Genomic DNA, 27,829 nt, shown 5'->3' with positions numbered 1-27,829 from the left:
TGAATTTTCTTTTTTTTTTGTTTCATCCTAGGTTCCCTATCAAAATCATTCTGAATTCTATTACTGTCCTCTAAAATGTTCACTACCCCTTCCAGTTCCATGATCAGCAAATTTGATAAAGATTCCTTTTATCCAAGGTTGTTGCTATGTAGGTATTTTGCTGCATCTCAGCATTGTTACAGTAGGGCTGTTTTCAGAAGCAACCACATAAAATTCTCTGTTAATCCTGTTGTGTTTTTACCTTTGCTGAAATCTTTCTCAGCCCTGGTTTGGTACTACCTTTTTTTGAAAGATGGCAGTCAAAGCACTATTGAATGCTTTGTGGACATGAAGGTAATCACTTTGTCATATCCCACCCACATCAGGATAATTTTTTCTTACCTCAGTTCCCATGGCCTCAATTTCTCTCACACAGATCAGTTGGGACAGCTGTCTGTGTGACAATTTACATCCCCCATAATGATCCTGATGATCCTTTGTTCTCCATTTATTGTTCACTGGATCCAACCCAGTGATGGCTTGAGGGGGGGGGGAGTGTTATTACTTTTCCTAACAGTATTTTCAAAATAACAAATGAAATAAATAGTTTTTCTGCACTGCACAGAAATAGCATTTTTCCTTAGCAGAAGACTGCGAATGACCTTAGACTCCATTTATTGCTATATAAGAGACAACATTATACTTACTGTCAAACTTTATAGTCATTGTAATCCCATTATAGAAATCAATGTTGAGGCATTTCATATAAGAATAATAGTATTTTATAGTAGAATGAAAGTACACAATTCTGCTGATAACCTCAATTGCAATGTTGGAGTGCAAAGTCAGATAACACATTTTATAATTAACAGTTTTGAGTAACATTCATTTATGCCACCTATTTACCTTTGCATTTTAAGCTGTCCAAATGTGCTTTCCAAGGGAACAAAATGTGCATGTTCATTTTACTAAGTGAAGTTTGTAATGTATGTGCCTTTCAGTCTTTATCAGAGCCTTAGACAAGATCAACTGAAAATAGAAATAGGACATCATTGTACTATAAGTAAGAGGGGAAATAACTAGAAAAAACAGAAGTTATTTAATGCTTTCCCGCTAAGAAAAGCAGAAGTTAGTTAATGCTTTCCAGCTGATTTTAATCAAAACTGGTAGAAGCTTTTGGCAGTATATATATGCTTAAAATCACAGTGGTGACTAGAAATAAAATCTTTAATCTTACTACTGTGGTTTAGGTAAGTGATGTTAAAAGGAAGTAAATAGTCAAGATTGTCCTATAAGAATACATTTCTAAACTTAGCAGCTGGGTAGAATACATACAATTCTCATGAATTTCAGACCCCATATCAAAAATATCACAGCAGACATGCAAGTGCTGTTTGGACTCCATCAGGAATCTCAGTTCTTTTGCTATCTTATTCTGCAGGGATTGCAAAATTGTTAAAGCTTTCAATGAAGATACCATAGATGCAACTTTTGTTTGGTGACTGATCCACCTAACTGAATATATTTATGGCCTAGTACTGTATCATCACATACCTAATGGCAATCAGCAGTGGTATCAGATTTAAAATATGAACATCCATATCAACATGGTATTTATTTACTTATTGCACCCAGTGAGATGGAATCAGACATAATGTGTGGGATAGAATCAACCTAATGTGTGCTACTAACTAAAGTCAGTTATGGTTTTTTTGAAAAAAATATTGAAATCCAAAGGCTGGCAAGTATCTGATGAAAGGCAGAATTATCATCTTCATCAGACTTTACTTATGAAACATTTAAAATTATTATGTATAGAATAATAGAATCATAGAGCTTAAAGGACCATACATGCCATCTAGTCCAACCCCCTGCTCAATGCAGGATCAGCCTAGAGCAGGGGTGTCAAATATGCAGCCCAGGGGCCGAATCAGGCCCCTGGAGGGCTCCTATCAGGCCTCCGAGCAACTGGCTCTTGTCTGCTTCCTTCTCCCTCTCTCTTGCTTTCTTTTGCATCTCAGCTTGCTTTGCAAGGCTTGCTCAATCGCACAGGAGCTATAGAGCAAAACCTCAATTTTTCCCCTTCATTGAGGCTCCTCCTCCTCCTAGTCTCCTGGAGAGGGAGGAAAACAGCCAAAATTTTCTTTGCCCAGTTCCCTGGATCCCATGGGAGAAATGCAAATAAAGCAACATTAAGACCAACAAGTGCTAGTGTTTTAAGCATGTTTTAAGTTTTTCTTAAAAAAAAAACTTTAGTCATAAGAAACATAAGAGAAGCCATGTTGGATCAGGCCAACGGCCCATCCAGTCCAACACTCTGTGTCACACAGTGACAAAAAATTTTATATATACACACACACTGTGGCTAATAGCCACTGATGGACCTCTGCTCCATATTTTTATCTAAACCCCTCTTGAAGGTGGCTATACTTGTGGCCGCCACCACCTCCTGTGGCAGTGAATTCCACATGCTAATCACCCTTTGGGTGAAGAAGTACTTCCTTTTATCCGTTTTAACCTGTCTGCTCAGCAATTTCATCGAATGCCCATGAGTTCTTGTATTGTGAGAAAGGGAGAAAAGTACTTCTTTCTCTACCTTCTCCATCCCATGCATTATCTTGTAAACCTCTATCATGTCACCCCGCAGTCGACGTAATGTCACCTCTATCATGTCACCCCGCAGTCGTAGTCATGTTTGTCTGTGTCCTTTAAAAAGTTTATATCTCTGCTACCTAATCTTAAATAAGTACACATATGACCCAGCCCGACATGGCCCAGCCCAGCCCAACAAGGTCTCATTTATGTCAGATCTGGCCCTCATAACAAATGAGTTTGACACCCCTGGCCTAGAACATTCCAGACAAATTTTGTCCACCCGTACCCCAAGATTTTGTTCACCCGTGCCCCAAAATTTTGTCCACCTGTACCCCACTGCTACCCAGAAGTGTATCTCCCAGTATGTGTTGCACATTTTTGTTACCCAGATGTAGAATTCAGCACTTATCCTTGTTAAATTGCATCTTGTTCACTTCCACCCACTTTTCCAATCTGTTCAGATCTCATTGAATTCTCTCTCTGTCTTCTGGTGTGTTCGCTGCTCTTCCCAATTTTGTGTCATGCAAAGTTAATGAATATCCCTTCCACACCTTCATCCAGATCATTGATAAAAATATTGAAAGGTACCAGATCCAGAACCAACCCCTGTGGCACCCCACTGGACACCTCCCACCATTCAGATGAAATGCCATTGACAACTACTCCTTGAATGCGGTTCTCCAGCCAGTTCTCTATCCACCTAATTATCCTAGAGTCCAGTCCACAGTCCTCTAGTTTACTCATCAGAACATCATGGGGAGCCCTGTCAAAGGTTTTACTGAAATCCTATATCATAATTCTAAAAAGGCTGCCCCTTAGTGGCAGACTTTATTGAAATATATATAGTAAGTTACCTGTTTCCTCTATAAATGTCTTAGCCCAAATATAATTTGTAGGAGGAGAGTAAAATGTTTGCCTTTTAAGATCAGAATTTTCTATAGAGAGAGATATTATGGTAAGAGGGAAAACAATTTTACTCTAATAGTAGCACTGCCTGTGTTTACTTTGTGTGCTGGTAAGGTTTGCCCAACCCATATAGTCATTAAAAAAATCAGCCCATAGACATTTTATGCGTCTACTGTTTTCTTTTTCTTGAAAGCCTGCTCTGAACTTGCCACCACTTGGGGAAGGTTGAGAAGGAAAAAATCACTAGCTGTATCTCTTTCACTTCCTTGACAGGGTAATTGGTTTGATGAATAAGGGGAATGCAGTGTATATAATGTGACTTTGGCAAGGCCTTTGACAATTCCAGATGGCATTCTCAAAAGTAATTGAAGAACTGTAGGTTGGCAGATGCTATATAAGGTAACATATTCCAGAGGGGTATTCATGTTAGTCTGCTGCAGTAAAAAACTACCAGGAATCTTGTGGCACCTTAAAAACGAACAGATTTATTGTGGCACAAGCTGCTATGGACTACAGCCCACTTCTTAAGATGTATGATGTTTTATGTTTACCTGACTGATAGATATTCTGCTACCATGTATTCTTGAAAAATAACACATATGTATGCATGTTTTCTTTTGTTTTCTACCTGGGTCCAAATTAACTCTGGGGAAACCAAGTGTAACCTGTCTTTGACCACCTCTTCTTCCTGCTCTCATTGATTTTTTTTGTTGTTAAAAAAAGAAAGAAAGAAAATTGCCAGTACCCATCTATAAGGCTGCACTGTTTTCTACCAATTCCTCCATCAGGGCTTGGGAGAGCCCTCCCCTGCAAGGTACCAGGACTCAGTAATGGTGTGTACCACCACAAAAAAAAAAAAAACCCTGCCTGTTCTAAAGCAGTTACAGGTTTTGGTTCTAATATCCAATATTCCAGTAGCTTCCAGGTGTTGCCATTTCATGTTAGATTCTGTGCACATTTATTCTCTTGCAGTTATGCTAATGGTTTATCGTCATAGATTTTAGAAGGACATTGTTGTTTAATGGTGGCATATATAACATTGGAAAATAAGCCTGCATGGCTGATATCATTAAGTCCTATAATGCCACAAAAGTTGCAATCTGATTTCTTTGAAGGCCTAGACTTGGGCATATGTTTCCTTTTATCCTACTCATGCACTCACTCATACTCACTTTCTCTCTCACCCACCCACACCCACCCACACAGAGAGAGATGCCGCATGGTCAGCAGAAAGGCCTCAGGCAGTTAGTTGTGCACTCTGCCTTTTGAGCTGTGCTTTTGTCCATGCTTTCTGTCATCTCTGCACTAGGGTTCCTGGAGATGACCACAGGGTCCTTAGCAATCAGCTGGTCTCCTTCATGGGTTCTTCTAAAATCCCAAGTTCTGGTGGTGGCTCCTACCCTTGAATCGCCTGAGCTTTTGGTCTAGTAGTCACCGAAGGCCACAAATTCCCAGACATCTCTTTGGTATCAGAGATCCTGAAGATCTGTCTTGATTTTGTTTTCCATCGTGTCTTCATCCTCTGATGAGGAATCATCAGGCCCAGTCCTGACACTCTGACAGGCCTTTGTTGCCGATCAGCAAGGAAAGTGAGGTTGTAGGAAAGTAAGGTAAAATACTGAATTCAGCACATAATCATTAACTGATATCATACCTCCTTTAAAAGCTTATGATCTCTACTCACACTATTTTAGTCTGACAAGAAGCAGACCTCAGATTCGGCAGGAGCTAACAGGAGTGCAGCTCCTGAACCTTTCTGAGGGTTCCCCCTTTTCCTCCCCACCTACCTTGTCCATTGAATAGTAGGTGCAGCTGCATAACAATCCCTGGATTAGGAGAGCGGGCAGCCAGCCAGCCACCAGGGGCTTTGCCACACCCCCAGCAGCCCTCATGAACCCCTGGAGAAGCCCACACCACCCTTTCTCTACTTTTTATGTGATTTTGGGCAGCAGGTGACTTGCTGGCCTCTTGACTGGGGGGGGTGGGCAGAAGAGCCTCAGGCAAGCAGTCCTCACTCACCCGAGGCTCTCCTTTCTTGCATCAGGTTGCTTTTGGCTGGCAGGGGGGTGGCAGCATATGCTAATGAGTTATGCTAATGAGCTCTGCCCCTATTTTTCTGCAAAACGACCCCTGACTAGAAGATTCCTTTTCTTATGGATGATATTTTATTGTTTAAAATATCTACATTATAAATAAAATAAAGTTTAGACCAGACTCAGTGCAGGCAATTCAAGGTTAGGAGCCACCACCAGAACCTGGGATTTCAGAGGAACCCATGAAGGAGAAAATCTGATTTTTCTGAACAAGTCTTTGACCTACTTATTTGCATGAAAAAAAGACTTTCAGTAATACTGGCAGTATTGATAAATAGACTTCTTGCTATATTTAAATAAGCTGCCTTGAGTGGAAGCATACATGACATACAATTCATACCTGCTATACAGTTCATACACGATAATAAACAAGCATCTTGGTTTATTTCTGAGATATGTGTTTTGAACACTCAGCAATCACTACGTAACTACAAAGTGCTGTTATTGCAGTTATTAACATCTTTCCACAATGAATATATTATAGGTTAAATTGGTATTGAGCAGCATTCACAAAATGTGTATCTTAAGGTAAAATATTATATCTTTCTGAAAGTTTTTATCCAGTGTTCTCCCGGAGCACCCATACTGTCCAGTGTGTTCTCAGAGCTCCCATTATCCTTATTCTACTGGAGGAAATTGGTATATATGCCTTTATAGACATGACCTTCTTCCAGTGGAATAAATTAAAGAGTTTATGTGTACAAGGATATCAGTGTGTGTGTGTGTGTGTGTGTGCCTTGGTCAAGATATTATGTCTTCCCTGAGTTTTTATGATTCTGAAGTGCTCTTTCACATCTTCTAGACTGTTTTATATATAAAACACATTGAAACAGATGCCACTTATTGCAACATTTGACCAACTTCCAGATACGAAGAGTGTCCATTATTGTTAGCTGTGACAGTTGTGTTGTAAAAAGAAATGTAATAAACTTGCTTTGGGCAGAGAAATAGTCAAACATAGAATGTGTGCAAATACATATAGAAAGTTTTCAAGATTGGATCCAATTTTGACCAGAAAATGTGTTTTATTACTCTTTTTATTCTACTTTTCAGCCAGAAAACCTGGCTCCCAAATTTCAATATAAAAAGTCAATCAGGAAAATCAACTCTCAACTGGAACTGGAAACAGGAAGCTGATGTCTCTCTTTTATGATGGCTCAGGGATATGCAGTATCGTCTCCATTTAACAGTTTCTTGGGAAATTGCCATGCGATCTGTTGGCCATGTTCCTTAGCTGCAAACCAAAGTTAACTCTTTAGAGAAAGTTAAATATGTTGCATTGTCTTTAACCCATAGTTGTCCTTTTTCTTTTCAGCACCGTCCTTGATAGGTATGGTCAGGAAGGACTGGGCTTCCCAAAACAGCATTGCTCTCTCATGGCAAGAGCCTGATTTTCCTAATGGAGCCATTCTGGACTACGAGATCAAGTACTATGAGAAAGTAGGTCTTGAATAAAATGAAGTCAGACCTCTCAAAAGTGTGTCTAAGTCTTCCCCACCCCCTGCCATTTTTATAGATAACTGTAAAAGACAGCATTTTACTTGGCTTATCCAACTTAGAAAAATAGCCTTTTAATGTGTAGCATACATTTATGTGACTGCTATGCCTACAATTGGCAATTAGGTTTTCAGCCTGGTTTTTGTGCCATGTTGAAGTAATAATATGAATATTTTACCAAACATTCATACTGTGATTCACTGCACTATTTCAAACTTTAATAATGTAGGCAATGATTGGATCAGAAGCGATCAGAATGTATGGTGGAACTTCACGTGACTGCTTCGGTATGTCAGTAGTCACCTAGATTGAAAAGTAGTTTCTAAGAGTCAAAATAAAAAGAAAGTGTGTGTATTGGTTATCTTAAAAGTTTCTTTTTGGTCTTAACCTGCACCATTTATTTAATCATTAATTGTTATAAATTCTGTCACATGGATACAATAATAAAAGGTATAATTGCACATATTGGTGGTAGCAATTGTGAACACTTAAGTGTGCATGGGTTTCTTGCATACTGAAGTGATGTATACAGACCACTAAGAATACATGTGACCAGGACTTGTAGAAAAAGCCCAGCAGGAACTCATTTACATATTAGGTCACACCCCCTGATATCACCAATGTTTCACACAGGGCTTTTTTGTAGAAAAAGCCTAGCAGGGACTTATTTGCCTATTAGGCCACACACGCAGCAATAAGCCAGCCGGAACTGCGTTCCTGCTCAAAAAAAGCCCTGCATGTGACATGTATATTTAGGGTGTAATAGAAAATATACATCTATTCATTCATATTTATGCTACAGAGAAGTGATTCCTTGTGAACAAGGGGTCTAATAAAGGAGATATTCTGTTTATTGAAAGATGGGTCATGTTACAACACTGAAATTAAACAGACCTAGGCTTCCCAATCCCCAGGTCCCAGAGGGGGATCCCCCTGTTTTACAGGCTTTCCCCCTCCCCTAGCCAGCTGGCCGGCGGGGGAAGCCCCGCCCACAGAGCCATCATGCACCTCCATGAACGATTCCCATAGGGAATGATGGGGAATTGAACCGCGGGTATCGGGGGCTCTGGGGGGGCTGTTTTTTGAGATAGAGGCACCAAATTTTCAGTATAGCATCTAGTGCCTCTCCCCAAAATACCTACCAAGTTTCAAAAAGATTGGACCAGGGGGTCCAATTCTATGAGCCCCAAAAGAAGGTGCCCCTATCCTTCATTATTTCCTATGGAAGGAATGCATTTAAAAATTTGTGCAGTCCCTTTAAATGTGATGGCCAGAACTCCCTTGAAGTTCAATTATGCTTGTCACACCCTTGCTCTTGGCTCCGCCCCCAATGTCTCCTGGCTCCACCCCCAAAGTCCCCAGATATTTCTCAAATTGGACTTGGCAACCCTAAACAGACCACATTTTATATACTTGGAGGTTGTTGTGTACACTAGAGCCCAGCTACAACACTCTCCTTTGGTTTAAACTAAGACTGCAGATTTTTCAGTGTGTTGAAGGTGCTTTGAGAGAGGCACTGTTGTGCTTGGTATAGATAATCTTTCCACAGTCACCTCTTGAAAACAGGTTTGGTGCGATAATATATTACTTCAAAAACCTGCAAACTTGTTTGATTGGACAGACTCCAATAGTGGGAAAACTGAAGTCCATTTCAATATGTAAATCATTGTAGGAGACAGGAGACTTAAACCCCCTCTCCTCAAGTGCTGGAGTCCCGATACAAATTGATCCTATATGTGACTGCAAATAAAGTTCCGAACAGGACACTCCCAGACCACATCTAGTCGACAGGATCATGGTTGACAGCTGGGGGCATGAGGACTTTGTACATGCATAGCCTGTGAGTCAGTGATAGAGCATTTGCTTGGTATGCAGAAGGTCCCAGGTTCAATTCTGGCATCTCCAGTTCAAAGGATCAGGTAGTAGGTGATCTGAAAGTACCTGAGGTCCTGGAGAGCTTCTGCCAGTCTGAGTAGATAATACTGACTGTGGTGGACCAAGGGTCTGATTCAGTACAATGCAGTTTCATGTATATGTGTTCCTGTTTGTGTACATATGAACTGGCTTAGTTTAAGGCTAAATATGTGCCTAGTTTTTAAAAGTTTTTAAAAGTTTAAACTGTAATTGTAATTATGTTTTTATTGGTTTTAACTTGAGAATATGAATGTTGTCAGCCGCACTGAGTCCGCTTGTGGTGGGGGCAGGATAGAAATTTAAAGTAATAAATAAATAAATAGTGTTGTAAAAAAAATCACAGACAACAGCAGATACTGATACTATATCTTTTTGACTGAAAAAAATATAGTAGCTACAATATCTTCATTTTCTGCAGGGTTTTTTACTAATGATTTTAAAGTGTCCTTTCTCACTGTTCTTGTCAGAGCAGTTCAGTTAACAACCCATTATTATGTATTCCTTACTGAGCAGTTAATAGCTTTATAGTCTTTTGCAGGAATACACCTGCTGCTCATAAAAACATATATATTGAAGTGAATATTTGACTCAGTTGATACATCCTGTATTTGTAGTGACCTTGTACAAATTACACAGATCTTAATAACAGATTTTAGTTTCTAAATAAAATGTCCATGCCTTTCTTCATAGACAGGTAGAAGTTTGAGCATTTTATATCAAATTAGTAGTGGTACAAAGATACTTTCATGAAAATACTCAGTTCCATGACTATAAAAATAGACCTGCATATCACAGTTCTACACCAGTATTGGATGGTTTATTTCAATGTATAGTAGAGGTGATTACATAGAAATATTTTCAGGTAGTGATAAATTATTGGAAACTATTTTTGGACAGTTGTGATTTCAAGCTGGATCCAGCCAGCTTTTCACTAAAAGTCACCCATTTTCTTCTACCTACTGGAACCTCCAACCTACATGGTTTTCATATGTGTAGGCCCCATGATTCTCAGCATAACCTTTTTTAGTGTTCAACAGGGAAAAACCCTCCTCCACTTTTTTTCCTCCCAAGCAGAAAAGGTTGTTGGATTCAACTCAGTACATGTACTGACATATACACAAAACAACTGGTTTATATGCCAAAGCACTCTTGTATTTCCTCCAGGATATCTAAATGTAAGCATTTTTTTTTCCTGTAGTACCCCTTCTTTAAAAAAAAATGGTATGTTACAATTCTTTTTTGTAGTTTGAAAGAAACTGCAATGCTAGCTTGTCTAATGTGGAACAGCAATCAGCTCTTGATGTGCCCAGCAGAGGAAGTAGACAGACTCGGGATTTTGAAGGGTCTTGCCATTTCCTGGTTGTACTATCATTTAAAATTGTATTTATTTGTTTAGAAAATGTATTTTCCACCTATCCAGACTAAAATTGGAGTTTTGGGGAATGGACCATGTTATGGACCATTTTAGCTACCTTGAGCCAGTGATTACTCAGAGAGAGCAGGAGCTCATCAGTTCTTTTTGTTTAAAAAACAAAAAGGTGTGCTAGCATGAAATCGTAACTCCAGCAAAAAAATAAAATAAAAGAGAAAATGGTAGGACCACCAAATATGGACATAATTGATTAATAAAAGAATCAGAGCTGATTTGCTAAAACATATTATTCATTCATTCATTCACTCACTCACTCACTCACTCATTCACTCACTAACTCACTCACTCACTAACTTACAAAATTTATTCCCACTTTTCTATACTCATCAGGGCCACCAAGGCAGAGTGCACTAGGGCACATGGGCAGGGTGCACACATTGTGCTGGCACAGAAGAGCCTGGTTTTCCAAACAGACCAAGAAACTGACTTTTAGTGATGCATTTAAGTGACTTATATTGTATTTTACTGATTTTTTAGTTATTGTGTTATATTTTATTATATTACAAACCATCTTGGAGACTTTTTCAGTTAAAAGTCAGTCTAAGTAAACTAACTAAACATTTTCATCTGACTGTAGTTCATGATCTTCAAAACCTGTTCTGATCTTGAGGTGCCAAGCCTAGCACTTATTCTGACCTGGGAAGGAAGATAGCAGAAAGTAGAGTGTGAATGTGGTGGTGGGGTTAGTGGATAAAAAGACAAGAAAATGTAAAGAAGATCTTAAGGAAGAGAGAACATAAGGTTATCATTTTGGTTTTGTTGAAAGCCCCAGATAGTACTATCAGAACTTTTTTTAAAAAGGCTCAAGGATAAGATTGTAAGAAGATGGTGAATGCTTAATCAGAAGTTTAATTTCTGTGGTAAGGGAGGAAGAAAGGGCAGCAGCAGAATACAATGGCTGTGTGTGTTTTCACATCTCTGTTTAGTGAGTGCAGGGATCAGATCCCGCTGGAAAATGATAAATCTTTTAGACCTCCCCTATTGTGAGGAATATGCAAGGCAGCTGCAAGTAGAATGCACAGTCTTTTTGCACTAAATGCTTAGGATCTCACTGTGGTTTTATGAATGGAGAATTGAGGAATTTGAACAGGTATCTAGGGCTGTGGAACTATTCTCAGATGCAAAAGAGTAATCATACAGTAGTTTAAAATGACTCATATCTAGATACTCCTGCTTATGTGATGGAAAATAGCAAATCTAGAAAAATTAAACAGACAAAGCAACAGAATTTTGAAAAGTTGCAATGTGAACCTCCCTAACACTCTGAAAAATAAAACCTTTTTAATAGAATTACCCAGCTATATATTAATCTCAGATTCAAACAACCATTGGCCCCATCATGGAGCTGTGCCACTCACTTGTGCTGGCACTGGGGTGCCAGTGCAACATTGGCACACCAGGCAAGGCACCATCCTTCCAGAAGCCAGGAAATAGAGTGATGGCAGCCAGGCAGTGATGGTTGGCAGCATGTTCTGAGGTGCCACGCAACCAGGCTTGACTATTTCCTTTGTCCCAGAGGTGAGGGGAGGGCCTAACCTGGCACCTTCCTCCCCAGGCGATGCTCCAGGCAACCACCTAAGGCTGCTTAATGGATGTGCCAGCTCTGGCCACTCTTAAAGTTATCTTGGGAAGATTTGGTGGATAAACCTGATATCAGTCATTACATAGATTTGACACAACAAAAAATGCAAGCTAGTGACCAATTTACTAAGAAGTATATAGAAATTAGTCCAAATGTCCAAAACATGTATATTCAAGTCCCAAAGTAGTGTGGTGACAAGCCAATTGATTAAGTACTTGTTTCTTTCCAGTCTTCATCAGACCTGGGACCAATATTGATTCAATTATATAGATTCTTTACACAATTTTCAAAAAGAAGGACGCAGAGCATCTCCAGCAGCAATTTTACATCGGCTACAGCTCAGTATGTGGCTTCTTGCACAAATTGTGTAAAGAATCTATATAATTGAATCAATATTGGTCCCAGGTCTGATGAAGACTGGAAAGAAACAAGTACTTAATCAATTGGCTTGTCACCACACTACTTTGGAACTTGAATATACACGTTTTGGACATTTGGACTGATTTCTATATACTTCTTAGTAAATTGGTCACTAGCTTGCATTTTTTGTTGTGTTATCCATTATCGTGACCTCTTTGAAGTGTATTGTATTCTATTACATAGATTTGAGCAGAGAGGAAATGTAAATATCCCTTTCTTTTCCTTTTCATGCCTTCTCCATATATTTCTACGTGGGAGCACACATCTTACCCATAGTAAATTGTGATTGTACAAATGAATATAAAGCTGCCACATCTGTCCATAGGGGAGATATATAATACCCTACTTGAGAAGTCCCTTTGTTCCTTTCCTTCTGTTATTTTTGAAAATTCTATATTTGGAATGATGAAACATCTTTCTCCTTCAGTGGCACAGCATCTTGTGGTTTGACTGACTACACATTTGGCAAAAAAAAAAAATTAAAAATAAGGGACGTAATGGATGAAATCGCCTATCATTAATCAAGTTATCAGCTAGGGTCACCAGGTACAGCCAATGGGAGTGGCCACTGGGAAAACCCAGAAGTGACATCTCCCCTCTTTAGCAATTGCTGGAAGCCTTTTGATAAAACTATAGATTAAGACTAGAGATGACTTACATCACTTCTGATGTTGCTGGAAGTAATGTCAAGTTATCAGCCAGGCAGCCATTTTTGTATTTTTCTCCTTCTGTTGCTTTTGGGCAGGGAATCCCTGTCTCCACCAGGCAGCTAGCAAACCTTTTCCTAGCTGTGGCTACACAGGACTGAATCAAGGACTATATAATTTTTCTCTCTAATAGTTTTTTGTTTATTGGTTTCTTGATTACAGAGAAAATTCAACTATTCTGTGCTGGCCAAGAATTTCAAAATTTGGGTCAGAAGAAGTCTTAAGTCTTTAATAAAGACATTTAATAACTCATCCAACTGCTTTAAAAGTGATTTGGGAATGGAAGCCACATTTTCCAATTCCTTCAAAATATGTTTACTCCTCCATTCCATTTCAGCAGCTTCTTATTCCTTTCCTTCCTGTTGCTTTCACAGTCATAATGCTCAAAATAATGCGCAACATTCCTTATATCATATCAGGCAGCTTGTTTGGCATTAGCACTGTGGTCTATCTAAGAAATGAAGCATGTACACAATATTTGCTATTTCTATTGTATATTATTTTTAGAAACATTTACATGCTATATTACAAAAATGTGGGTTTTTACGTTAACTATGCATAATATAACTGTTGTAGCAGTTTGTTTCCAACCAACATAATACTATTCTTACCCAATTGCAAAACTTTTCTACTTTGAAGACCTTAGACGCTGTCACTAAACTGTAAATTTATTCACTAAATCTGTGGCCCTAGACAATTTACTGTAGAATATTAATAGTATTACCTTACTGACAAGATTTAAAGCACTACATTTTCATAAAAATAAAGGTTTTTTATAAATGGTCCATTCAGACAGCTCAGTGAAGAAATATGTCCCAAATTTATAAGATTCTAGAGATTATAGTGATAATGAAGGTGAATGCTCTAAAATCAATATCAGAGGTAGTTCAACCCCAGTGTAGAATGAGATTGTCATTTTCTTCAGCAATGTTTTATCTCCTTTTGTTCAAGTTGGTGGTATGACACACTGGGAATTAGGATTAATGGCATCACTTGTATTATTTTGGGACAGTTTCATAAACATATACACATAGCATTTGACATATTGATTTTGAAGCTTCATCTAGAACAGCAGGCATTACAGAGACATTATATGATGGCTGGAAATGTAGCAATCAATATTTGAGCCATTTCAGTGTTTTCTAGCATACACTGTCCACCTTAACTAACTGATTGTAATCAGTCTATGGCTGAGTTAAGTAAAACATGAAGTAAAGAGAGGGGCAAATAAAGCTAAGTTGGGTTTGGGGTGGAAAGGAGATAGGGTTATCAAATCCATATTAGGACACCCTAGATCTTTGGAGGCATGGATCCTGGAGAGAGTGGAGTTTGAGGAGGGAACAAACTTCAGAAGGGTATAATGTCATAGTCTCCTCCCTCCAAAGCAGGCGTTACCTCCGGGGGAACTAGGGTGTTTCCTCCAGGGGAACCCTGCAAAGGTTACTTATTTTACCCTCCCATGGCTCCAGGAATTTCCCAACTTGAAGCTGGCAACCCAAAGAAGAAGATATTGGATTTATATCTCGCCCTCCACTCTGAATCTCAGAGCGGCTCACAATCTTCTTTATCTTCCTCCCCCACAACAGACACCCTGTAAGGTGGATGGGGCTGAGAGGACAGCCTCTGCCAGAGCTATGGCTAATCCAAGGCCATTCCAGCAGGTTCAAGTGGAGGAGTGAGAAATCAAACCCGGTTCTCCCAGATAAGAGTCCGCTCACTTAACCACTACACCAGACTGGCTCTCACACCAAACTGGCTGATGTCTGTAGTTGGGAGGTCTATTGTAATTCCAGATTGCCTCACCTGGAGATTGGCAACCATAGAAGGAAAGAGCAAGCAGGAAAAAAGGAAAGGTTATCGGGACTTTCAGGAAAGAGGAAGAGAAAATGGGGAGGGAGAAATGAGATGCATCCTGCAAGTCCTTGCAGGTTTCCACTTGTTGATTTGTAAGGTTGAATAGAGAATTTCATTCTTCTGTGTGGAAATTAGAATGTTCTCTTGACCAGTTTGCCATTGTATTATATGACTTGTTATTTCTATTTTCCTTTTCTTTATTTCCATTTTTACTCTCTTCCTTGTAATTACTTCTCTCATTTTACTTTAATTTTATCAGACAGTGACAACTGCAGGAACTATGGGTTACGAGCATTTCAGCTGATATCAGTTCCCAAAGTTAAATGGTGTTTCCCCCTATTTTCTCAACTGTTGCAAAAAAAATTCTTTTATCTTGCTCCATATTCTTGGAAGTATGTAATGTATCCTGACAATTATTTGTAACTGCATAGCAAACCTTTTGCTTTATTTCTGTTCCCAATATGTATTTCAAGGAGTTTTAGCAGTCATGTTCCATTTTTGCCAAGCTATAGGGGCGGAGTAGGAGTTGATGGTATATCCCCATATAGCAATCCTAAAACAAAAACCCTTCAGTTTATTCTGAAGACTGAAACTTCTACAAGGATTGATCTTTAGCTGGGAAATGCTATATGGTAGTTTATTTATAGAGATCTTAGGTGGGGGGGGGAGGTAAGCAGCATGTTCATCATTTCTCTACTACCACTTCCTCAATAACAGCACTAGGTGCAAATTTCTCAAAAGAAAACAGCACTCAGAAATAGGACAGGCCCTTCAAGAGAGCCAGTGTGGGGTAGTGACAGACTCTAATCTGACAGACTCTAATCTGGAGAACCAGATTGGATTACTCACCTCCCCATTCCTCTCTCAGCCCCAGCTGCATCACAGGGTGTCTGTTGTGGTGAGAGAAAGGAAAGGTGATTCTAAGTCACTTTGAGACTCCTTATGGTAGAGAAAAATGGAGCATAAAATAGTTGTTATTGTCGTCATCATTATCGTTGTTTGTTGTTGTTTTGTTAATTAATAATTGTAATGTATGTGGACTCAAGGGAAGACTTTGGATGTTCCCGCCAGGCTCATTGGAGCCAGGCGGACTGAGCTTGGGGACTTGGGAACAAAGGGCTGCAGGATTCAAACCCCTGCAGGATTCAAACCCCTAGACCAATCACAAGCCCCCACTGGTTTGAATGACCTATGTGTTAGCGTGGGAATCCAGAGATGTATATAAATTGGGCTGGCAGGCCCCATCCCCAGTCTTGTACTGTAACCTTTACTATGTGATTCCTATTAAAGAGCTTGTTATCACTTACTCTGAGACTCTGCCATGCATAGAACCCACTATATTATAGTGGCGACGAGGATGGAATCCGGATGAGCGAGGGTATCAGTATGACCTTAAGTACTGCCCAGGGAAAGCAATGGGTCAAGCTGATACTCTGAGCCGCCTGCCGCTGCCCTCCATGGACCCAGACCCGGCCCCAGTGTTCCAGTATTGTCACTGGAAGCCCTTCCGGACAGCCCGGTACATGCAAAGGACATTGCATGCTGCTCTTCCAAAGACAAAACCCTGTCCCGAGTTCTGTATAAACAACTTTTATTATTCAGCAACATATTGTAACAATAATATTCGTCTATTAATAAAAACTTCATACAATACATCACATTTTCCACCTCCCTCCCCCCCATTTCGTGTCTTCCACCTGTGCATTTTAAAAATTACAAAACAAACTAAAAGGTAATTTTCAAATTAAGAATCTTCATTTTTTTAAAAAGGAAAAAAAGCTATAATATACCTATAGCAGAATAACTATACCTTTCAACTATAATCCTTATCAAACTAGGTTGAAAAAAAAATTAATATTTTCATTATTTAACTGTAGTCCATTTATTATCCCTCTAACTATTATCAAAAATCACCAAATGTCCTTTAACTTTCCATTGTTTTTCAACGTATTTTTGAAATTTACCCCACTCAATTTTGAATTTCTCTAAATCAAGTTCTTTTAAGATTCTTGTAAGCTTGTCCATTTCACTCCAGTGCATAACTTTAATAATCCAGTCCCACTTTTCTGGTATTTTATCTTGCTTCCAACTCTGCGCATATAATGTCCTTGCAGCTGAAAGCATGTACCAAATTGTCGTTCTATCTTGTTTTAGAAAATTTTCCATTTGTAATACCAACATAAAGATTTCTGGTGCCTTCTTGATGTTATAGCCCAGAATCTTTGCAATCTCTTGCTGAATCATTTGCCAAAATTGTTTTGCCATTTCACAAGTCCACCACATATGGTAGAAAGATCCTTCATGTTTTTTACATTTCTAACACCTAACTGACACCTGATTGTTCATTTCTGACAGTTTCTTTGGTGTCATATATCACCTATAAAGCATTTTAAAACAGTTTTCTTTTATATTATTACATGTCAATATCTTCATAGAGTTCTTCCATAAGTACTCCCATTGTTCCATCTGTATTTCTTTATTTATGTTAATCGCCCATTTTATCATTTGAGATTTTACTATTTCATCTTCTGTTGACCATTCCAACAATAATTTATAAATTCTTGAAATCAATTTTTCATTATCGCCAAACAGCATTCTTTCCGGTTCTGTTTGTTCTTGTCTTATTCCATCATTTTTAATATCCTGTTCAAGCAGACTCTTAATTTGTTGCAATTGAAATCAATTATACTTATATTCCAATTCTTCCACCGATTTTAGTTCCACCTTACCGCCATGTATTTTTAACAATTGTTTATATGATAACCATTTCTTCTCTTTGATATCTGAATATAGCTTTATTACTTCTGTTGGCACAATCCAAAGCGGTTTCCTCTCATCCCCGAATCTTTTGTATTTCAACCAAGTTTTAAACGAATTACTTCTTATATAATGATGTAAAAAGAAGCCATCCATCTTACTTTTCCCATAGCACAAGTATTCATGCCAACAAAAAACATTTCCATGACCTTCTAATGTTAATAATCTTCTGTTTAATAACATCATCCATTCCTTAAATCCACACCAAACAAACTGCATCATGGTATAGCTTTAAATCTGGTAATTGGAAGCCTCCCCTCTCTTGTGTCTGTCAAAATTTTCATTTTAATTCTTGGTTTCTTGCCAGCTCATACAAATTCTGAGAGTTTCCTTTGCCATTTATTGAATTGCTTATTATCTTTCACTATTGGAATAGTTTGAAACAGAAACATAATTCTTGGTAACACATTCATTTTAATTGCTGAGATTCTGCCCAGCATAGACAAGTTCAACTTATTCCATTTTTTTAGATCTCCATCAGTTTTCCGCTAGAGCTTCTCATAATTGTTTTTATACATGTCAATAGTTTTTGTTGTTACTTCTATACCTAAATACTTTACTTTAGAGGTCACTTCACATTTTGCTATATTTTGTAGTTCTTCTTATTTAGTCTTTGACATATTTTTACACAAAATTTTTGACTACCCTATCCTGAGTTCTGGACTGGGTGCAGAGGGGGTGGCCAGAAGGATGGGTGGGCTCAGAATTTTTGGCGTTTGCATCCTGCCGGGACAAACTGTCTGTGCATAAGGGGTGCCTGTTGTGGGGAAGTAGGGTGGTGGTGCCCCCGGTACTGCAGCAGCGAGTCCTAACAGCACTGCACGAAACCCATCCAGGGATTGTACACATGAAAGCTCTGGCCCACAGCTTTGTATGGTGGCCAGGAATTGACGATGCCATTGAATCCTGGGTGACCCGATGTCAGCCATGCCAGGAGACATGTCTGGTGCCACCCCGTGCCCCAGCCCAACAGTGGGAGTCCACTCGCAACCCCTGGTCCTGCCTGCACCTCGACTTCATGGGGCCCTTCCAGGGGCATATATTCTTCCTCATTGTGGACTCCTACTCCAAATGGTTAGAGGTGGTGCCCATAGCCTCCACCTCTTCTTGGGTGGCATTAGGGGCGCTCCACAGGGTTTTTGCCACACACGGCCTCCCAGATACGTTGGTATCCGATAACGGGATGGCCTTCACCTCGGCCGAGTTTCAGGATTTCTGTGGCCGGAATTTAATAAAACACATAAGGTTGGCCCCCTTCCACCCAGCCACAAATGGCCAAGCGGAAAGAATGGTGTGGGCTACAAAGGAAACGCTCTGCGGCATCATATATGGGGAGTGGGAAGCACGCCTCGCCGAGTGCCTCCTGATGCAACATACCACCCCCAGTACAGTCACTGGCCATAGCCCAGCAGAGCTCCTCATGGGCTGCCAGCTGACAACCCTCCTGGATCACATGCACCCGGACTGCGTGCCCGACCTGCAAGAGGTGCCAGAGGCAGCCTGGGCCCCCCAGGGGTTCGACACAGGAAACTTGGTGTTTACCAAAAGCTTTGGGGGAGGGCCAGCATGGATACCAACCCGAGTATCCCGTGTACTAGGGGCTGTCATGTATGAAGCCATCTCAGAGGGGGGATTCACAATAAGGCAGCACATTGACCAATTAGATGTGCGAGAGGCAACCGGGAGGGAAGACGAAGGTGAGAATGCAACCACCCCGGCGCCTGCTCTAAGCAAAACAACCCCTTAGCTGGAGGAAGCAAAAGAGCCCGCAGCTACGCCTGTGCCAGCTCCAGTGGAACAGACGGGACCACCCTCAGTGCACGAGACCTTGGAGGACCTAGTCCAGCCAGCAGAAGTCCCCTCAGAACCAGGACCTCCACCAGGAATGCCGGGTGGAGAAACCACATCGCCAACTCCAGTGCTCAGGTGGTTGACGCAAAAGCACCACAAGCCCACATACCTTAAAGACTATGTTCACTAGGGCTTGCAAACTAAGGGTAGAGGAATGTTATGGATGTGGACTCAAGGGAAAACTTTGGATGTTCCTGCCAGGTTCAATGGAGCCAGGTGGACTGAGCTTGGGGACTTGGGAACAAAGGGCTGCAGGATTCAAACCCCCACAGCCCTAGACCAATCACAAGCCCCCACTGGTTTAAATGACCCAATGATGTGCTAGTGCAGGAATCCAGAGATGTATATAAGTTGGGCAGGCAGGCCCCATCCCCAGTCTTGCACTGTAACCTTTACTATGTGATTCCTATTAAAGAGCTTGTTATCACTTACTCCGAGACTCTACCATGCACAGAACCCACTATATCAGCGGTGGCCAACGGTAGCTCTCCAGATGTTTTTTGCCTACAACTCCCATCAGCCCCAGCCAGCATGGCTGATGGCTGGGGCTGATGGGAGTTGTAAGCAAAAAACATCTGGACAGCTACCATTGGCCACCCCTGCACTATATTATAATAATAATAACAAACAATGATAATGATAACAACAACAATAATAATAATTCCAGTAATTGACTTCATAATACTGTGGAGAAATGTGTGCCTAACATTGTTGGGGGGGGGGGGTGGAAGTAAGCAGTCTGCTCTTCAGCTGCTTTCTACCTTTCAATAACAGTGAAAGGTAAACACCCCACACACAAACACCAGACTTGTCAATGACAGTAAGCACACAACAAGCCATTTACTTCCATTTATCCTAACAGCAACATATAGTATGAGATCTTGCCTAGATTCTCTTGTAAACCATCAGAATCATAGTCTTATTCAGTATGTTTATGGGTTTTCCATACCTCTTTTTGAGAAACACATATTGTCAGTATAGCATATCACTATTCAAATATAAACTTATTCTCATAGAACAAAATCATTTATTAACATCTTGTGCAAGCCAATTTCTCCATCTACCATCTTAACCCCCATAACAATCTTCCAAATCTTCCAAGGACAGTAAGCTTGTTTTATCATCGTTGTCTGTATCTTCTTTATTTTTCCATGCACCTAGGTGCCCTTAAGGAATGCAGAAGTCCTGGCTTTGTTTGCAGGTGGTCCCCTTTCTGTGCCATCATCAGCTATGTAGTTTGCTTTGGAAGTTATTGTTGAATTCTGCAACAATAAATTCTGCAGATTCTTCCTGTGATCATTCTGCCCCTTCCCCTTCAAACAAAGCCTTATAGGGCAGTTTCTTTATATAATTGCATCTCCCACTTCAGGAGTTGAAAATACAGATTGCTGTTTCTCCACCTTTGAAACTGAGCATTGTACAGAACTGCCATCAAAGTGATAGCACTGATGAAAGAGAAAGAAGCAAGTGGTCTCACTAACTGTAGTGTCCTGTGCAGGGTTATTTGCAAATGCAGGTCACGCCATCCCCAGAATAAAATTTCCTGGGATTGGAAAGGGCTGCCGGGTGAATGATGTGGGGAACATCTGACAAAACCTACTTGTTACCTCTTTTGTCTTTGATATTAAAACTGTTATTTTTCAAGCTTAGTGAAGTTTCCAAGAGCTTTGCTGGTGTTCTTTTTGTTTTCACCTCTTGAAGGTGGGAGAAAACATTTTGTTCAGTGTCAGAAGGAACTTAAATGAAGTTTGGGCCACATAATTTCTTACTACCAGCATGTGTGAATGTTAGCAGACTCTGATTGCCGTTTTAGCTATGCCATAATCATAACACTTGTTGAGCAGGCAACATTTAATTGGTTTTTTGGGAATACCATCTTATAATATTCTCTTTGCTATTTGTATCTTTTTGTATACTCCATTTATATGTACATAAATATTTTATGTATTCCTTGTTCAGTTTACAAGCTGATTGCTGCAGCAAAATGGAATAATATGCTGGAAACGTCATTAAAAATAGATAGCAACCTGAAGATACCCCATAGTACAGTTTTTCAAACTGTTAATCCTACCTATTTTGAATTATGGGTATCACTGATCATTTACATTTTCCCCCAGAGTTTCATTTTCTCTAAATACCTCAACTTAATCATATAGCAATTGTTATGTACACTTTATGTTGTTGAGGCAATGCTAACGTATTATTCCTCGGTGCTAAAAACTTTGCCTTATTGTAAATCATTTTACCTCAGGCTCATTGCATTACATGAAGACAGGGTTAGGCCAACTGTATTAACAAGACATTGCTTCATGGTGAAGATATACTGTCCAAAACTTCAACTCAGATAATACAATACAATTCCTATGCTATTCTTTTTCTCTATATAATATTTTCAGTGAATCTTATTTTCCCCAAGCTAGAAGGCTGACAGTCTTTTAGTAACTCAATATACCACATTTTTAACATTGTTTTATCATATTATAGATTCATATGGTGCCCTTTGGGCACCACTTATATTATATACAGATGCTTATGGACAATTCTGATCTAATCTGAATTGTGAACAAGAGATTTGGTTATCATACTGAAGGTAACCTTGAAAAAGCTGTGGCAGGGCAATGAAGTAGGAAAGTAGGAAAGGGCAATGAAAAAACAATGTTTTTCTGTTATTAAGCACGTGAACAGTTTTGTTTTTAGAGCCATACAAAATATATTTACAACAGGAAACTCAACAGTCACTCTGGCCACAATCCACCATAGAATTAGATACACCTTATCCTGGTCAGACAGCTGTAAGAGAATCTCAAAGTAGATTGGCTTGGATGGAGAATAAGATTTGGAGAGTAGCAAAGACTCGAAGGGTAAATTTGACATGACAGAGCAAGCAAAGCCCCCACCCACATATACTCCAGAATTGGAGTACCATGCAGAGGTATGTGATCTCAGTGGCTATAGTTTGCAGTAAGCCATGAAAGCTCAGAGCCTCTCTTTTCCATCCTAATAAACACTGTACTCTCGCCATACTCTTATTAGAAAATCACTGGCTGCCTGTAAAAGCAAGAGAGAGGAGTCTAATGTAAATGCATGGCTTTTTTGTAGCAGGAACTCCTTTGCATATTAGACCACACACCCTTGATGTCGCCAATCCTCCAAGAGTTTGCAGTAGGTCCTGTAATAAGAGCCCTGTAAGCTCTTGGAGGATTAGCTACCTCAGGGGTATGTGGCCTAATATGCAAAGGAGTTCCTGCTACCAAAAAAAGCTCTGTATGTATGTAGCAAAGTAAAACTTTGCAGACCTTCAGGTATGATAGTATACACAAGAATATGCTTTCATTGCCACCACCACCCCCAGGGACAATAAACAACTGCATTAGAAAGTTTTATGTATGAAGGAGCTCTCAATTTCTATGTGTAGCTTGGATGCGGCCCTGGCAAACAATAGTTATTTTTTGTTTTGTTTTTCAATTTAGTGAATGTGAAATATTTTTTGCAACTGAATGAAGTATATTAAAGAACATCAATTTCCAAACCAATGAGACAGAATTCCTCTGTATCTGGTTTGTAAACAAAAAAAATGTAGAGTTAATTTTCATTTTCTTTTACCCACAGGTCTACCCACGGATAGCGCCGGCATTTTGGCACTACCTGCGGGTAGAAGTGAGTAGCAGGCATTTGAATACTCCCACATCTATACATTATATTTTATTAACTCTGTTTTGAAATCCTAATTTGACCATTATGCAAAATGTATAGCTGCCATTTATCCGCTGTTTTCTTTAGTTGTTGTCTTTTACTAATTTCATACTATCTTGATTCATATACTATAAAGACTAACTCACAAGGATATGGTTCTCACTATATGAAAGATAACATTTCTTATGAAAACTAAGGGTGTGTTATATCAAGGTGATATTTTTCACCCCTTTAATGAATGCACTTTTACATTCCTTAGAGATATAGGTGGTTGTTACACATCTTTCACAATACAATTCGACTCCATTTATGACTCTTCTTTTGTCCTCCAGGAACATGAGCAGCTCAGCTATTCCTCCACAAGATCAAAAGCTCCAAGTGTTATCGTTACAGGCCTCAAACCAGCAACCAAGTATATATTTCATATCAGAGTCAGGACCGCAACCGGATACAGTGGCTATAGCCAGAAGTTTGAATTTGAAACCGGGGATGAAAGTAAGTCTTATGAAAGATTGTGATAATGCATATAGTAAAAGTAGCATCTAAGTTTTAGACATTAAAAATATCAATCAGTTATAGGGCTGCCAAGCCCCCAGTCTGGGCGGGGATTTCCCCGCCTGGGAGGTTCCCAACCCGACATTGGGCTGGTGGGGGAAACCTCCCCCAACATCGTCGGCACGATGTCACCTGGAAGTGATGTCATCTTGCCAGCGACCACTCTAGGCATTTCTAGGAAAACTCTATGTTTTCCCGGATGCTCTAGCCATTTGGGAGGGAAAAACTCTATGGTACCTACTGTACCATAGAGTAGGTACAGTAGATACCATAGAGTTTTCCCCTCCCAAATGGCTAGAGCGGGAAAACCATAGAGTTTTCCTGGAAACAGCTAGAGAGGCTGCGAGCGGTGGAGCGGTGTGATGACATCACTTCCAGGTGACATCATAGCGTCATGCACGTGTGAAAGTCCCCTGCCAGGGAGCAGAGGGGACTTGGCAACCCTAATCAGTTAAATCTATATCACATTATCAGCACAAATTTGTATTTTAAAAAATACAATGTAAATGAGCATTGCTTAAAAATAAATCTTGACTTCATACATACCCTGAACTTTACCTAAAGACTTCTACACTTTATTTCTGAAGCTCATATCTTAGAAATTCAGCAATCATAGTAAAGCATTTCAGGCTATTTTTGAGAGAGTATAAATCTTCAAACTCTTCCGGTGGAACACAAATGGTACATGCAGTATTTACTTTTTATCTGCTTTATATGTCACAGATAGAAAACTGATAGATTGGGACTGACTAGTCTATAAGGAATAGTCCATTATAACATGAGACTTTCATTATATGTTCAACACTGCTGTATGTTCTGTGAACAACATAGAACCAAATAATATTTAATTTAGGACAAAGTAATAGAAACAGCTATGTGTATTTCGTAGACTATTAGAAATGTACAGAATGAAGGAAGACACATATTTAGATCTGGGTTATGTCCAAAGTCAGAGTTCTATTTACATAACAGGTAACTAGCACATTTTTCCTCAAAATCTTTTCATGATAGAAGATTCCAGCTAAAGAACACACTGCATATCTTCTTAGCACTGAGAAAGGACTAGATCACAGATTATGATTGCAGCAGGTAAGCCTTTGGAAACAGTTTAGTAGATGATGCAGTTTACTGTAGGGCATGTACTTCAAGAAAGGCATTTGAATTTCACTTCAATTTTTTTTAATTTTAGATTTTTAGTATGCCAGAATTTAAGGAGGGGTTGTTTTTGTTAATTTGGGCAGTTTCCAGGTTTCAGAATTTCAACACCTGAAAATCATGCCCTTAAAAAAACCCTAAAAATTAATTCTTGTGTGCATGTTGCCTCCACCCAGAGAGCAGGAATCATGAGGGAGAAGAAGCTTGCTCATACAAACTATTCTTTGGAGGCACATGTGGCCTTTACATTTTGTTTTATTTTCTATGGGAAGATTTGGTCTCTGAACACCAGAGGTTAGATCTGCCCCAACAGAACATAATGGCCCTTTAAAATTTTAAGGGATGAGAGGTGATGCCCCTTTTAACTTCTGAAAGCAAAAGGTACAAAACAAACCCAGACTTGCCTTAGAAGCACTGTTCCTGCTGGAGGTTCCTGGGTCACATTGCAGGCCTTGCTCTTGGTTAAAGGGCCCAGTCCTGGTGGCAGAGGTGGTAGAACCCACCACAGTAGCCAGGAATGGAGTCTTGGGCAGCCAAACCTCACAGGAGCTCAAGATCCTGCTTGCTGTCCCAGTGGTCCAGCCACTATTCTTTGATGGTTGGGGTGGGGTCTGCCACCTTCAATGCCAACATCAGGGCCCACAACTGAAAGAAAGGCCTAAATGTGGGAAAATACCAGCCAGATAAGTTCTCAGCCAGGTTGCTTCTTTCCCTTTAAAAAATTAAAGGACCTTGGGGGCAAGGGGTAAACCTGTTCTCCTGCTTCCAGAGGCCAGGTTTAACTGAGCATCAGATGGTAGTTAGCATCTCTCATCCCTTTATAGTTTAAAGGGGCATTATTTTCCATGAGAAATTGAGATGCCAGTCCTTCTCATAGAAAACAATGTTTTTTTTGCCATTCAAAGATGCTGTCAAACTGGTGCTTGCTATGTGCTTCCTCTATCTCCCTATCTATTCTCCTGTACCTTTGCAAAGATCAGAAACACACCCAAATTTCCAAGAGATAAAGTTTTCATTATTCCTAGGATTTTGTGAGTGCTTGGGATCATTGTATATGTCCCCTGCTTGACTCTAAACAGTATATTTTCAGCTCTGTTATAATAATAACTGCACACCCCTAGTTTATAGGACAGCTAGTAAAATGAGTTATATTTATTAAAAAGAAGTGGAGAGTTTTCAAGCCATCTTCACCAGAAACATGTAGAACTGACATTCTTCACAACATGTATGCAATCTATGTGATGATGGAGCAAACTGTGAGTCATGCCACTCCATACATGATGACTATTACATGTACAAAACACAGATTACTGCTAAGAAAATTCACAACATTTTCAAGGCTTACTTTTGTCCAGGTAGATCATTATTACTATTATTGTTATTACTATTACTACTACTTATTAAGCATATATAGACTGCCATTTAGCAGCATGTAACTTTACAGAGTAATAACAAAAAGAATGGTCCATGCCATAAGTGAATGTGTTTTTAAGATCAGGATGAAAGTTGCATCCCTGTTAATAGTATCCCCTGTATTTTAGAGGTTTAGATAGATGCTGCTATTATCAGTATATATCTGAAAACAGTTTAAATGCAAAAAATAAAAATCATTTTATGTTTATTGATTTCTTTCAAGTTGTAAAGAAAATTCATAAAGAGGACAAGCTATGTAAAAGGCCGTCAAAACAAACTGTGAAGTAGAGAGAAATTTGCTTAAAACTCATTTGTGCTTTAGTGAAGATATAATAGGAGAACAATAGACCTACAAAATAAAGGCAGAGAAACAATACCATCCAATTAAAGGGTCTATGAGGTGCTTGTGAGTTTCCTTAATGAACAACAAACTGATGGTGCATTTATGCAAGGTATAAGCACAACCAAAAGATGTAATTGAATGGGGAATTTTGCCCTGCAGTGACAATGGAAAGCTTCACCTTTCATTATATTCATTAAGAATTTTAGCACAAACATACAGTAGTACAGCCAAAAATAATAGTGTATTTAAACTTCAGGCTTTTAAAATGTTGTGGATAAGGTTAACACCAATGATTCATTGCTCCTCCTGCTGGGTAGGATATTCAATACTTCTCCTATTGGGTTGCAAATTAAATCTGTGGAGATATTTATAATGATCACAAGAACAAAAAAAATTGCCTTGCTTTTTCAGACAGAGGATTAACTAGATTTCTTCAGAAGCAGCCATCCAGGTGCTTTTAAGGAGTGAACAAAACATGGCAATGGGAGATCTGTGAATGGATTTCCGATGCTTTTTAAAACTACAAGTAGCAGTGGCGGGAAGCCAGAGTTGGATCAGAACACAAACCCATACTCAGGGTTGCTCTTTGCTTAGTATAGGAGTGAACCTAAAAATTAACAAGATATCCAGGGTATAAGCTTTCAAGAGTAAAAGTGTAACGTACTCAATCGGGAGACGCGAGTAGGGCAACATTCTTTATTAGGAGCACGTTGCAAGAGAGCGAACACGCGGGCCGGGTCCCGCTTATGTACAATCCCCGGTACAGCCTACTGGACAGGTCAGGCCAATCCTGACCTGTTAAACTTCCCGCCACAGCTGGTGATTGGCGGGGGACTCCGCGCCCCACGCTGGAGGTGCCTGGGACCGCCCAGTCGCCTCTGCGTGTGGACGCGTATGGCTGCCGATACACTACACCCCTCCCCCCCCTGGTTAATGAACATAGTCCTTAAGGTACGCGGGAGGTCGGTGCTCCCTGGTGGACCGTCGGGGGAGGTCCGGTGGTGGCGGCGCGGCTTCCGCTGC

At 39.8% G+C, this 27,829-nt stretch overlaps 1 protein-coding gene across 6 annotated transcripts in view; it reads left to right on the top strand.

Annotated features, from left to right (window-relative positions):
* Positions 1 to 27,829, top strand: part of EPHA6 (EPH receptor A6) — a 778,455-nt gene that overhangs the window by 526,990 nt on the left and 223,636 nt on the right. For 3 of the 6 annotated variants that reach the window (XM_060234505.1, XM_060234502.1, XM_060234504.1), the window contains 3 exons: positions 6,889 to 7,013; positions 23,257 to 23,304; positions 23,673 to 23,835. In XM_060234505.1, coding sequence (XP_060090488.1) covers positions 6,889 to 7,013; positions 23,257 to 23,304; positions 23,673 to 23,835 — 336 coding nt within the window. The remainder of the gene's footprint in view (positions 1 to 6,888; positions 7,014 to 23,256; positions 23,305 to 23,672; positions 23,836 to 27,829) is intronic. The other 3 variants (XM_060234503.1, XM_060234508.1, XM_060234507.1) reach the window with 2 other exon arrangements.

The sequence above is a fragment of the Heteronotia binoei genome, chromosome 3 (assembly GCF_032191835.1).
Source record: "Heteronotia binoei isolate CCM8104 ecotype False Entrance Well chromosome 3, APGP_CSIRO_Hbin_v1, whole genome shotgun sequence".
Classification (NCBI taxonomy): Eukaryota; Metazoa; Chordata; class Lepidosauria; order Squamata; family Gekkonidae; genus Heteronotia; species Heteronotia binoei.
This window is presented reverse-complemented; position numbering and strand designations above follow the sequence as displayed.